The 12,406-nt window shown below is 39.4% G+C and overlaps 1 protein-coding gene across 1 annotated transcript; it reads right to left on the reverse strand.

The window, feature by feature from the left end:
* Positions 1 to 2,226: 2,226 nt before the first annotated feature.
* LOC100696103 (TRPM8 channel-associated factor homolog) lies at positions 2,227 to 12,024 on the reverse strand. Its single transcript, XM_019367529.2, has 11 exons — positions 11,327 to 12,024; positions 9,844 to 10,060; positions 9,389 to 9,680; positions 8,760 to 9,061; positions 8,483 to 8,657; positions 7,868 to 7,962; positions 6,916 to 7,129; positions 4,308 to 4,544; positions 3,618 to 3,835; positions 3,377 to 3,490; positions 2,227 to 2,954 (listed from the first exon to the last, which is right to left on the reverse strand). Exons 1-11 carry the CDS (start codon positions 11,974 to 11,976, stop codon positions 2,712 to 2,714), a joined length of 2,757 nt encoding a protein of 918 aa, XP_019223074.1. The 5' UTR covers positions 11,977 to 12,024; the 3' UTR covers positions 2,227 to 2,711.
* Between the last annotated feature and the right edge of the window lie 382 nt (positions 12,025 to 12,406).

Below are 12,406 nucleotides of genomic sequence, written 5' to 3' on the forward strand. Positions count from 1 at the left end.
CATTATGTCATTATCAGTTAAGCAGACAAAAGGCCTGTCGCTGATTTTAAGTGTGGTGCTTGCATTTGGAAGAGTTTACTGTGAACAGACAACATGCGGTCAAAGGAGCTCTCCATGCAGAAAAACAAGCCATCCTTAAGTTGCAAAGAAAAGCCAGCACAGTTTAGGAAAAAGATTCTTTGGACGGATGAAATCAAGATTATCATCTACCAGAAGGATGGCAGAGGCAGTGTGATGGCTCGGTCATGACTGGCTGCCAGTGGGACTGGGACACTAGTGTTTATTGATGATGTGACACAGGACTGAAGCAGCCGAATGAAGTCTGAGGTGTTCAGAGACATATGTCTGCTCAGCTAAATGCAGTCAAATTGATTGGGTGCTGTTTTACTATATAGATGGACAATGACAAAAACATGCATTCAAAGGAAGTCAGGAGTTTAATAAATCAAAGCCACTGCAGTAAAGGCCTGACAGAGCATTAAAAAGGAGGAAACCCAGCATGTCCATGAGTTCAAGACTTCAGGCTGTCATTGCCAGCAAAGGGTTTTCAACCAAGTATTAGAAATGAACATTTTATTTTCAGTTCTTTAACTTGTCGAATTACTTTTCACCCCCTGAAATGAAGGGATTGTGTTTGTTATGCAATCTTTTTGTTCAACCCACTTAATTAACATATTGAAAGTCTGCACTTCAACTGCATCTGAGTTCTTTCATTTAAAATTTATTGCTGCTATAGAGGTTGAACATGGGGTACCAGTGAGTAGTTTTGCAAAGAAATTGATCCTGCTAAGACAAGAATGTGGCAATTTAGATAGTTGATCAATGAGCATATGTTGTGACTCTATCATATCCACAAGCTAGCGATGTCAAAGGAAGGCAAGAGTATGTTGATGTGGGCGTGGAAGGAAATAAATGCATATAAAGTAGTAAGTGCAGGGAGCAAGGCTGTGAATGATGGCTTCTTCATCATAATTATGTCTGAAAAGGAAAACAAACAGCCTGTTTTGCAGGAAGGTGTATATAGTAAAAAAAACAAAAAAACCCAGACTTAATTATACAACTATTGTTTATTGTGTGCATCAGTTCTTAATTAAGAGGCAAAAAAACGAGTCCAGTTTTGTCCCATAGCGATTGACAAGTTCAAAGTTCAGTGAAAGTATTACATGGTTATTACAGAGTGATAATTATGGGTTACAGAATTTTACAGACTTACTGAAATGCTACTTGCTGCCAGTGTTGGTCAAGTTACTTGAAAAAAGTCATCAGTAACTAATTACTGATTACCTCCCCCAAAAAGTAATCCTGTTACTTTACTGATTACTTATTTTCAAAAGTAATTAATTACTTAGTTACTTAGTTACTTTTTCAAAACATGATTTACAACCTGAATAGGTGATAAAGTGATAGATCTTTCAGCCCAATTCTACTTTTTCTGCATAATCCATCATATAAAATGTAATCAAATGGAAACGTCTCTTTTTAAAACTTGTTTTATTAGTTTTAATCTTTTAACTTTATGCGTCAAGCAAACATTAAATTATATGCAACATTCTCTGACTGGAAGAAATTTGTTTAACATTTAAACCTATTTTCTGCACATTCCAACTCATAAAATAAAATATTTTTTGTGTTTACACTCACTCTTTCAAATAAATGCAAGTAAAACACAGCAGAAAATAAATAAAATCAAAGACTGCGGTCCTGTTGCTCTATTTTCACCTGTAAAGCAGGACTGGGGTAGGCGGAGGTTTGCCGTGATGCAGGTGTGCCGCAGCGGTCAGTTGAAGAATCTGCGAGTTTCTCTGTGAATTTCCCATTGCAGTCGTAGCGCACTCGGTGCTTGCTTGGAAGTTTAGGGGGTTTTTTCGCGGTAAAAAGAAGTTTTCTTCCCACGCACAGCGGACGCTATGTTTTTGTCACTTTTTATGGAATCAAACTCAAAATAAGGTCAATACTTCCACGCTTTAACCGCTGTATGCTCATACTCTCTCCCGCACTCGATATATTATCCATTGTTGATCTGCACACAGCTGTTGTCATGAACGTCGCACTCGCTTACGTCACTGTCATGAGACATTCTCACAAGAAAATCACGGTTTTAGTAACGCAGTAACGCAGCGTTCTTACGGGAAAGTACCGGTAATCTAATTACCGTTTTTGCAATAGTAATCCCTTACTTTACTTGTTACTTGAAAAAAGTAATCGGATTACAGTAACGCGTTACAAGTAACGCATTACTGCCCATCTCTGCTTGCTGCATTAAAAACATGATTACTGATTAAACCAAAAAGCAACAGCTTAATCACAACTCACAATCCAGCTGCCATCTGTGTGTTTGCTAAATAATTACCTTCTTATAATTCACAGAGCTAAGCCGTTTTGACATTATGACATTATGGCAACTTTGAGGAACAGCAATAATAATATTTAGCTCCTCTACACTGCAACCCAACTTACAGTTCTTCACCTCCTCTCTTACAATCCCAGATATAAAAATTAGCACAGAGGACATGTTAATGTCCAAGTTGACTCAAAGAAATCTAGCTAAATTGGAGGGATACTAATTTGGAGCAAATGATCAGTGCAAATACTGTGAAAAAAGCTGCAACGTTCCTCTGCATGCAATAAATGTTATAAAAAGATTCATATAAAACATTTAATGAACTAAAGTTTCACTGGTTACTTTTCTTTATTCTGCAGTTGTGTTTAGTTCATTTGTACTGGGTCATGGGGTGGTCATTCCAGGGAGGCAGCTGGGACAGTTTCCTCTCAGTGGCTGTTTCGATGGGCCAGCCCCAGGCCTTGAAGAAGCCAGTCAGGTTCATCCCCACAGTCTGGGAGAAAGTCTCAGCATACAGGTTCATCTTTGAGTCACTGTCATTGGGAAAGTTGCTCATGTGGTGGTACGCAGCAAACACCTTCTTAAAGGCATCCCAGCCAAACTTTTCCTGGAGCTACAGAGAAGGTAGATATGACAACAACTCAAACTATTTGCTGTCTTTTATGTTAGGAGCAATAATCTCTTGACCAAAGCATCACAACCTGTTATGATTTAATGTTAGCTTCACTATAAGCCCACAAGTCTACATGGAATTGTCACCTATATGGCACACTCAAATCAAACTCTTTTAATAGAAGGCGAAGTGCAGGTAAGAGATTTGATTTGAAAGGTATCATCTTGTAGTTTCTGACACTATCCTTGTTTAGCATGTGGCTAAAATACAACTTGAACCTAACTCTACCCCTAAGTGATTTGTTGGTCAATTGGTCGATTTTAAGTGTGACTGGATCAAATGGAGTTATCGTCTTTCAGTCTTATTCATATCATGTGTTTTCTTCACTGTGGACAAAGCAAAATTTCTCTATAATTTCTCACCTGCAGATATGTTTCCAGGGCTACCCATACCTTCCACTCACTGAGTTTCTTGCCTCCCTTGATGTACTCCTCTACTCGAGTCTTTCGTCTAGCTGAAGTCAAATCACCATGAGCCTGCACCAAAAAACATGGAATGAGATAGTTGCTAAATCATGTGATCACAGAAAACTCAGTCATGATGATGATGATGATGATTGACGTATAACAAATAAGAGTTGAAAAGACACTTGCTTTACTCTACCTGTGCTCTGTTGAGACCCAGCACCTCTTCATTCACAAACACTGACCACAGGTTGCATGTACACTCTGTGGTGTGTGGTCGGAACTCCCAGCAGCTTCTCTGTTGGTTGTGTCCCAGTTCATGGATGGGCCCCCACATTTGTTTACCTTTTTTAACATCAACAACTTCAGCAGCTGAAGCATGGTGTGCCATGATAGGATAACCTGAATGCATCAAGCCTTAAAAGAAGAAAAGTATATTAATAATTGTTTCAAGATTATATTGAGAATACTTTATGAGAGAAAAGCTGCAAAGTGTGAAGGAGAGAATATATGTATATATATATATATATATACGCATATACATACATACTTATATATATACGCATATACATACATACATATATACGTATATACATACATACATACACACATATATATATATATATATATGTATGTATATATATATATATATATATGTTCCAGAGGCCCTGGAGCTTACTACACTACATTACATTACGATTAGCACAGGGACCACTGTTGCCTTCACCCACCACATCTTCTCCAGCTCCTCTCTCAGCCCTTGGTATTTTCTTGAGCTTCTTGTGTTCCTTCTTCCTGATGTTGCATTCATTTGGTATAGATTGGTCTATCATGACAGCCTTCTTGCTCTGCTTATTGGTGATGTCTAACTGGTGTAAAGTGCACTTACCAGCAGAAATCTGCACATCTGTCACAAAGCGCTCCTTGCGGGGAAATTTGTGTGGTTTGGCAGCCAGATCTGCAATGGCCCTCATGATTTCATCCCAGAGAGCGGCCACCTTGTCTGGGTGCTCCAGACCCCGAACAGCATCTGATGGTACGGTGAGGACGATGTTTTCAAACTCCAACTCTGCCCAGGGTGAAGGAGCCGTGCGCAACAATGACCACTCAGCTGCAGTTGTTACACCTGAAAAGAACAAAGAGAGAAGTGGATCTATTAAAATGCTTTGAATCATTGCATATTAAAAACATATTTAAAATGTTCTAGGCAAAGTACAAACTTGTGTCACAGTTCCAAGAAATATCCAGCTTGTTCTTAAACAAAACTGTGGAACAATCTGCCTTTAGAGATTAGACAGGCCTCTTCTCTGCCTGTTTTTCAATCACATCTGAAAACCCTTTGACACCCTGTGAGATTTTAGTGAGATGAGGGTATCTGACCCTGCTTATATCTATCTATCTATCTATCTATATATATATATATACATACAGGGAGTGCAGAATTATTAGGCAAATGAGTATTTTGTCAACATCATCCTCTTCATGCATGTTGTCTTACTCCAAGCTGTATAGGCTCGAAAGCCTACTACCAATTAAGCATATTAGGTGATGTGCATCTCTGTAATGAGAAGGGGTGTGGTCTAATGACATCAACACCCTATATCAGGTGTGCATAATTATTAGGCAACTTCCTTTCCTTTGGCAAAATGGGTCAAAAGAAGGACTTGACAGGCTCAGAAAAGTCAAAAATAGTGAGATATCTTGCAGAGGGATGCAGCAGTCTTAAAATTGCAAAAATTCTGAAGCGTGATCATCGAACAATCAAGCGTTTCATTCAAAATAGTCAACAGGGTCGCAAGAAGCGTGTGGAAAAACCAAGGCGCAAAATAACTGCCCATGAACTGAGAAAAGTCAAGCGTGCAGCTGCCAAGATGCCACTTGCCACCAGTTTGGCCATATTTCAGAGCTGCAACATCACTGGAGTGCCCAAAAGCACAAGGTGTGCAATACTCAGAGACATGGCCAAGGTAAGAAAGGCTGAAAGACGACCACCACTGAACAAGACACACAAGCTGAAACGTCAAGACTGGGCCAAGAAATATCTCAAGACTGATTTTTCTAAGGTTTTATGGACTGATGAAATGAGAGTGAGTCTTGATGGGCCAGATGGATGGGCCCGTGGCTGGATTGGTAAAGGGCAGAGAGCTCCAGTCCGACTCAGACGCCAGCAAGGTGGAGGTGGAGTACTGGTTTGGGCTGGTATCATCAAAGATGAGCTTGTGGGGCCTTTTCAGGTTGAGGATGGAGTCAAGCTCAACTCCCAGACCTACTGCCAGTTTCTGGAAGACACCTTCTTCAAGCAGTGGTACAGGAAGAAGTCTGCATCCTTCAAGAAAAACATGATTTTCATGCAGGACAATGCTCCATCACACGCGTCCAAGTACTCCACAGCGTGGCTGGCAAGAAAGGGTATAAAAGAAGAAAAACTAATGACATGGCCTCCTTGTTCACCTGATCTGAACCCCATTGAGAACCTGTGGTCCATCATCAAATGTGAGATTTACAAGGAGGGAAAACAGTACACCTCTCTGAACAGTGTCTGGGAGGCTGTGGTTGCTGCTGCACGCAATGTTGATGGTGAACAGATCAAAACACTGACAGAATCCATGGATGGCAGGCTTTTGAGTGTCCTTGCAAAGAAAGGTGGCTATATTGGTCGCTGATTTGTTTTTGTTTTGTTTTTGAATGTCAGAAATGTATATTTGTGAATGTGGAGATGTTATATTGGTTTCACTGGTAAAAATAAATAATTGAAATGGGTATATATTTGTTTTTTGTTAAGTTGCCTAATAATTATGCACAGTAATAGTCACCTGCACACACAGATATCCCCCTAAAATAGCTAAAACTAAAAACAAACTAAAAACTACTTCCAAAAACATTCAGCTTTGATATTAATGAGTTTTTTGGGTTCATTGAGAACATGGTTGTTGTTCAATAATAAAATTATTCCTCAAAAATACAACTTGCCTAATAATTCTGCACTCCCTGTATATATTGTTCTTAACTTAATTACTGTACAGTCCTTTGGTCCTGTGCTGGCTGTTTTAAAGTGATTTATAAATAAAGTTGGATTGGATTACAAAGTAAAGAATCTGTTATTTACATAATTTCTTAAAGGCTTGTAACACAGGTGGATAAAAAAAAAAACTCCAGATGCACCTCATATGAATAAATTCTTTAAATAAATAAATTTTGCTTTATCTAATTCACATATGCATTTCATTCGCATCTTTAAACAGCCTTTGGTGTAAAACGCTGATAGTGCACACAAGGCCTCTGAATAATTTAGCAAATTTTGTGAAGTCTTTTAGGAGAGGGTTTTACTTTACTGAAAATATATTGAGCTCAAGTTAATTCACCTGTGTTGTCCAATGAAAACACTGTATGTTCAATCAGAATGAAGGTGATCCAAGTCAGACTAAGACTCACCAGATATCTTCCAATTACCTCCACTGACACAAAGTACACAGCACTGTTATAAACCACAGACTCACCAGACTTGTAATATGGAGCAGTTACAGCTTTCTGCACTATGATCTCCAACCCTTTCACTTGTGTGTTGGGTGGAGCCACCAGATAGATGAGTCCGCCCCACAGGTTGGACACATGCATCATGTCTGAAGTAACAGGAAACTGCTCATAAACACGTGGTGGTCTCTTCAGCTCATCCTTGTCATGTAGGTCATCAGTTTGACAGCCTATCTGAATCTGTAGATAAAATGGAAAATATATTGAATATCAGAGTTTTGATAAAACAGATACATTTCAGTTCATTTTTTTTAAATATAGCATCAAATTACAACACCAGTCGCCTTTGCAAACAGCCCCATTGCTGAACACAGAGACACCTTTGCATTCAGGAATGATTTACAAAGCAGTTTATAGATGTTATGAACAAATTTTCTTTCTTGTGGTGTGCTATTAAAAAGCATGGACAGGTCTAACACTGTTACTATAGATGACGGGGGCATGTTATTGGATTGAGTTGAACTGATACAGGCAGGGAACAGAGGGCACAGTTCTGTGTGAGACTTTCTATTGGCTGAAGGGCTGATGCTGAAACAGATGTTCAGAGATGTGACTGAATTTCTTCTGTCAGTATCGTGAGACAGGTTTCAAGGGAGTGACTGGGCTGTAACTCTATAGTTCTGCGCCACCATTGGCCCCACAGTCGGGCCCCTTGTGTTTTGGACTCCTGTTCCTTGTTTTTTGATTTTGGAATCTTTTTTTTGTTTTGTTTTGTTTTGCATTTTGATTCCTCCAATCCTGCCCGCTTCATACAGCTCATCAAAAAGCAATATCAAATCACAACGTTTTGGTCTCAATAGCTACTTTGCAGATGTAAAGGGATGTTTATTGCTATTTTTCTTTTCTTTGTATAAATGAACCAGGTGTGATGCACTTTTTCTAAGTGAAAATACTATTAAGAGATTTTGTGTGCTTCACCTTCCAGTCCTTGTTGACAGTCTCAGCTGGCATGACCATGTAGGTACTCATACCAGGAGAGAGGTAGAGACCAGTGCTGATCCACTCTTCCCCATCTAACATACAGACACAGACACACACACACACACACACACACAATGCAGTCAAATATCAGTCAAAATTCTCCTTAACTTTGTTGATTTAACTTACTGAACTGTTGACACTGTGGAAAAAAGAAACAGTCCTTAAGTTTTCTATGTTTATAAAAAAATAAAATGTCACTGACATCTCCTATTTGTAAATAGCAAAGTAAGTCTGTAACCTTAACTGCACTTTCACTGGATTGTTTATGATATTATTTGTACATTTTAAATACAATACATTTTTTTTATTTAAAAAAATCAAAGTATATTGTGACACCCCAGGATACAACATTAGAGGTTACAGTTGGTGACATATACATGTATGAAATCTGCAGGTATTTTATCTTTTAGATGTCTGTGAGAAAATCCATATTGAGTCCAAATTGAATATGTTAATGAAACAATGAGTATTGTGAAACAACTGTGAGCAGGGTGCAGTCATATATTGATATATTCACAGTTGACATATTTGTCCACAAATCTGAAATCTGACCTGCTGTGTTAACATCGATCTTGAGCCTGTGGTTATAGACATCTGGCATCAGTGGCTTTTCCTTGATGAGGTAGGGCAGGAGGGCCTCAGGATTTAGGCAAAACTCGTATACAGGTGATCCCACACTGAGGAGTAGATGGTCTTTTGGTGTCTTTGCAGGGCAGCTGTCACTCACCTTGAAGAAGGAGACATTAGTGTAACATCTTAGTGGTTAACAGCTGCCATACAGTGATCAGTGGCACAGCCTGTGTTGTTCAAATGTTTTTACTCTACTCACCTGTGGCAGGTCTGACCTCTTTAACATGTCAGTGAGTGCAGCCAACACTTGAGTGTAATAGAAGCAGCCATGTGCCTTTGTGTGCAAGTAAGCATCACAGTCACTGCCCAGCTTTTTAAGACATCCCTCCTCATGCTTGCTAAGTTCTACACCTGTAGTCACATGGGCAACGAAGCGGTGTAGAAGGTGGTGGAAGTGGTAAGTATCTTTAATTGGCCAGCTGGGTACAAGAGCTTTGTATGTTCCTGCACGGATTTTTGTTCCCAAAAGGCTCAATCCCATTTGGTTCAGGATCTTGTTCCCTGAAAGAAATTAAAGCAAGTCTGACTTAATTTACTGAGTTGTATTGCTGGAAATGTCGTGACTTTGTTTTACACTCATCAGGAGGTTGGATATTTGATCCCTAAATCCTTCAATCGAAGTGTCTTTGGACAAGATACTACACCATTGTGAATCTGTTAGCACAATAAATACAACAGGTTTTAGGATTTAGTATGGTTGATTAGACAAGAAGAGCTCTATCTCAATGCAGTGCATTGATGGTTTTATGTTTTTTTAGGTGGAAAATGAGAACACTACCAGTATTTCTGCTCTGCATATTGTGAAACCCTTGTTGTGCATTTTCATACCTGAGAAATCTGTAAGTGGATTTTGCCCAGCATGTGTATTTGCCCAGTGCCAGGCATGTCCTCCAATCAGCAGGCCTCCTCCCTCTGCCACAAAGTTTTGGATTTCCTCCAAATGCTCAGTGATATACGCTGTACACACAAACACGCTGAGGTCTTTCCTGAAGTTTGTCTGCTCACACCTCAGCCCTGACTGGCTGAGAACTTTGAGTGCAGGATCCACCATGACACCAACAACCCCTCTGCGCCCTTCATCCAACCAGTGAATGGCGTTTTGCCAAAATGGAGCCATGCTCTAAAATGAAAGGAAAGCAGCAGCAAAGGAAGTCATGTATTTGGTGATATACAAAAGTCCAATCAGCACAAATTTCACTTTAAATCATCCTGAGGTCTAATACCTAACCCTCTAAAGATTTTGACTTAGAAATTTTATGACTAACATTTAATGTTGACTCTACCTCGACTGCTAGATATGCTTCATGTGTAACCACAATGACCCGTCCTCGTCCATAGTAGGCTCCTGCCAGGAATGGACGTCCTTTACCTGTAGTCCCGATGGGAAAGGCTAGCGGTCCGTGGACTAGAACCTCAGAAAATACACAATCAGACGGGAGGTTGAACTCTGAAACCCCCTGGAGTAATAACTCCAAGTCATCCTTGAAGTCCTTTCCTGTCCTATAATTGAAAGGTGGAATTGGAATATGAAAGAGAAATAAAAATTAGAGATACAGTGTACAGAAGTAAATGAAGAATAACTGGATGAATTTCTTTTTACTAAAATTGTGTTGTTTTAAATAAAATGCCTGTTTGTTATTGTGAATTTTGAGTGTAAATTGTATTATCTTGATGTGTTTTTACTATCAATACCCTGTAAATATAGTCATGTTGTAAAATGACTATTTTAAATTTTACAAATATGTTCTTGTAAAATGATTTATTATATGTAAATTAGCATAAAAAAAATCACTTTAGTAATAATGTTTCAAATAATAGAGAAAAAATATTTTTGGGTTAAAAGTTATTTTGATTTGTTTATTATTTTTACAGCAATTTGGTCAGCTGTTATGTTGTTTTAAAGTGCTTTAAAAATAAAGTGAAAGTTATTATATGGAAAGTGGAACTTTTGTAAACGTGCAGTAAAACAGGACTACAGTGGATCCTCACTGTAACGCGGTTCACCTTTCGCGGCCTTGCTGTTTCGTGGATTTGCTTTTTAAAAAAAATTTTTCTTTTTACAGCGTATTGTGTTCTGCATCCTGATTGGCTGTAGACCATTGTCAATCAATCTCGTGCCGTGTCTCCTGTACAGTACAGAATACGTTCAGCTTGTCTTTGATCGTTAGCAGTGTGACGCTGAAGCGCTGAAGTGCAGTGTCAACGAAACGTTTTGCACCATCAAAGGCACCTGCGGTAGCACCCAAAAGGCAGAGGAATATGCTAACCATTGCACAAAATGTTGGACTTCTGGACATGCTAAAGGAAGGTAGAAGTTACTGTATTTTAATTTTATTTAATTTGATTATAAGGCGCATTAAGTGAAACAAAACAGTCAGATAAGTCAAACTTTTCTGAACTCATTCTTCTTGCTTCCTCCACTTCCGTACCATTGATTTATTAATCTTGAATTCTCTGGCAGCTGCTCTATTCCCATGTTCTGGACCTGAAAACAGGGTTTGATCTTTAGTCTCATGCTATGATACTAGATTTACTTTCCTACAAAGGTTTGAACTTGAGTGTTAAAATAAGAGAGGAAAGTGTGAAAATGTTCATGCCTGTCAAAGAAAAGCGTATAAAGTGTGTAATGAGGAGTTTTACAGCCTTAAAACTATAATAATTGTAAAAACTAAAGTTGGCTACTTCGCAGATTTCACCTATCACGGGGTTATTTTTTGAACGTAACTCCCGTGATAAACGAGGGACCACTATATAGCATATACTCACGCTAACGACATCCAGGAGGACGGGATCTGAGGGTAGACAGGCAGGTTCTCCACCTCACCATAATGCTCAGTGAAGTAGATTCCTGCCACTCCCGACACTTTATTTCCATCAAACTGATGCAGTATGTTCTCTTTAGGGTGAGTTGCAGCCCAATGCCACGCCTGCCCAGCTATCAGCACCCCTCCTCCAGCTTTCAGAAACGCCACCAGCTCAGTTGGGTCTGAGCCCACGCTGTAGGCATCGGTCACATAAACACCAACTCCCAGCTTGTCACTGAAAGCGCCCACAACTTCTACTTGGAAGCTGGATTTTTGGAGGCTATCAGCAACTGCACTGACATTTCTGTGCACACCTACACAGAGGTTATCAGATCCATCACCTCTCAGCCAGGTCACAGCATTTTCTACCAGAGCAGGAAAGGCTGTCAAGTAGCCCTCATGACCCAGGACCACAATCTTTCCACTGCCGTACAGAGAGGCAGCCATCAGCACCTGACCTCGGCTGTTCATTGCTAAAGGAAAGGCATGGTCTCCGATCAGCACCAGGTCACAGGGAACATAGGGTCCCTGTAGGTCCAGCTCCTTCAGACCTCTCATCAGGGAGGCGTAGGCCTCTTCATGTTGGCTTTTGAATGATTGGTTAGATGACATAGTGTAGAGGATTTATACTCTGTAGACTGATGAAGAAGATGGAGGTTAGGATGCAGAAAGAGGAAGTTGTTAACACATCAGGTTTAATAGTTTTTCTTGCCAAGAAAAACTATGCCAAGTTGAGTTGATGGAATAAAAACACACAGTAAACATAACATTTAAACTATTACTAGTGTGTTATAAGTCAAGACTCAGCAAATTGTCAAACTGTAGCTGGTGAAAAAAGTAAAAAGCTGTTCTCCACTGATCTCATTACAACCAAATACAACTTAAAAACACAAAGCATTTTTTTTTCTTACCTGGAAGTTTTCTTTCCGTGGTACTGTAGCACAACAGTTTTAAGGAGAAACACGCTCTATGTGACAGAAGAGGAGAAAGAATAAAAATGAAAGAAGAGAATGGTGCTGCTTATATAATGAGATGTGATAAG

Source organism: Oreochromis niloticus, linkage group LG14 (assembly GCF_001858045.2).
Source record: "Oreochromis niloticus isolate F11D_XX linkage group LG14, O_niloticus_UMD_NMBU, whole genome shotgun sequence".
Classification (NCBI taxonomy): domain Eukaryota; kingdom Metazoa; phylum Chordata; class Actinopteri; order Cichliformes; family Cichlidae; genus Oreochromis; species Oreochromis niloticus.

Bases quoted from the DNA above. Each gene is read 5' to 3' on its own strand.
- LOC100696103 (XM_019367529.2), bottom strand. From the start codon at position 11,976: ATGTCATCTAACCAATCATTCAAAAGCCAACATGAAGAGGCCTACGCC. The intron at 7,963-8,482 runs GTCAGATTTCAG...TCTGTATGTTAG, and splicing joins GATCGATGTTAACACAGCAG to ATGGGGAAGAGTGGATCAGC. The intron at 3,491-3,617 runs GTAGAGTAAAGC...TTTTTGGTGCAG, and splicing joins TGGGTCTCAACAGAGCACAG to GCTCATGGTGATTTGACTTC.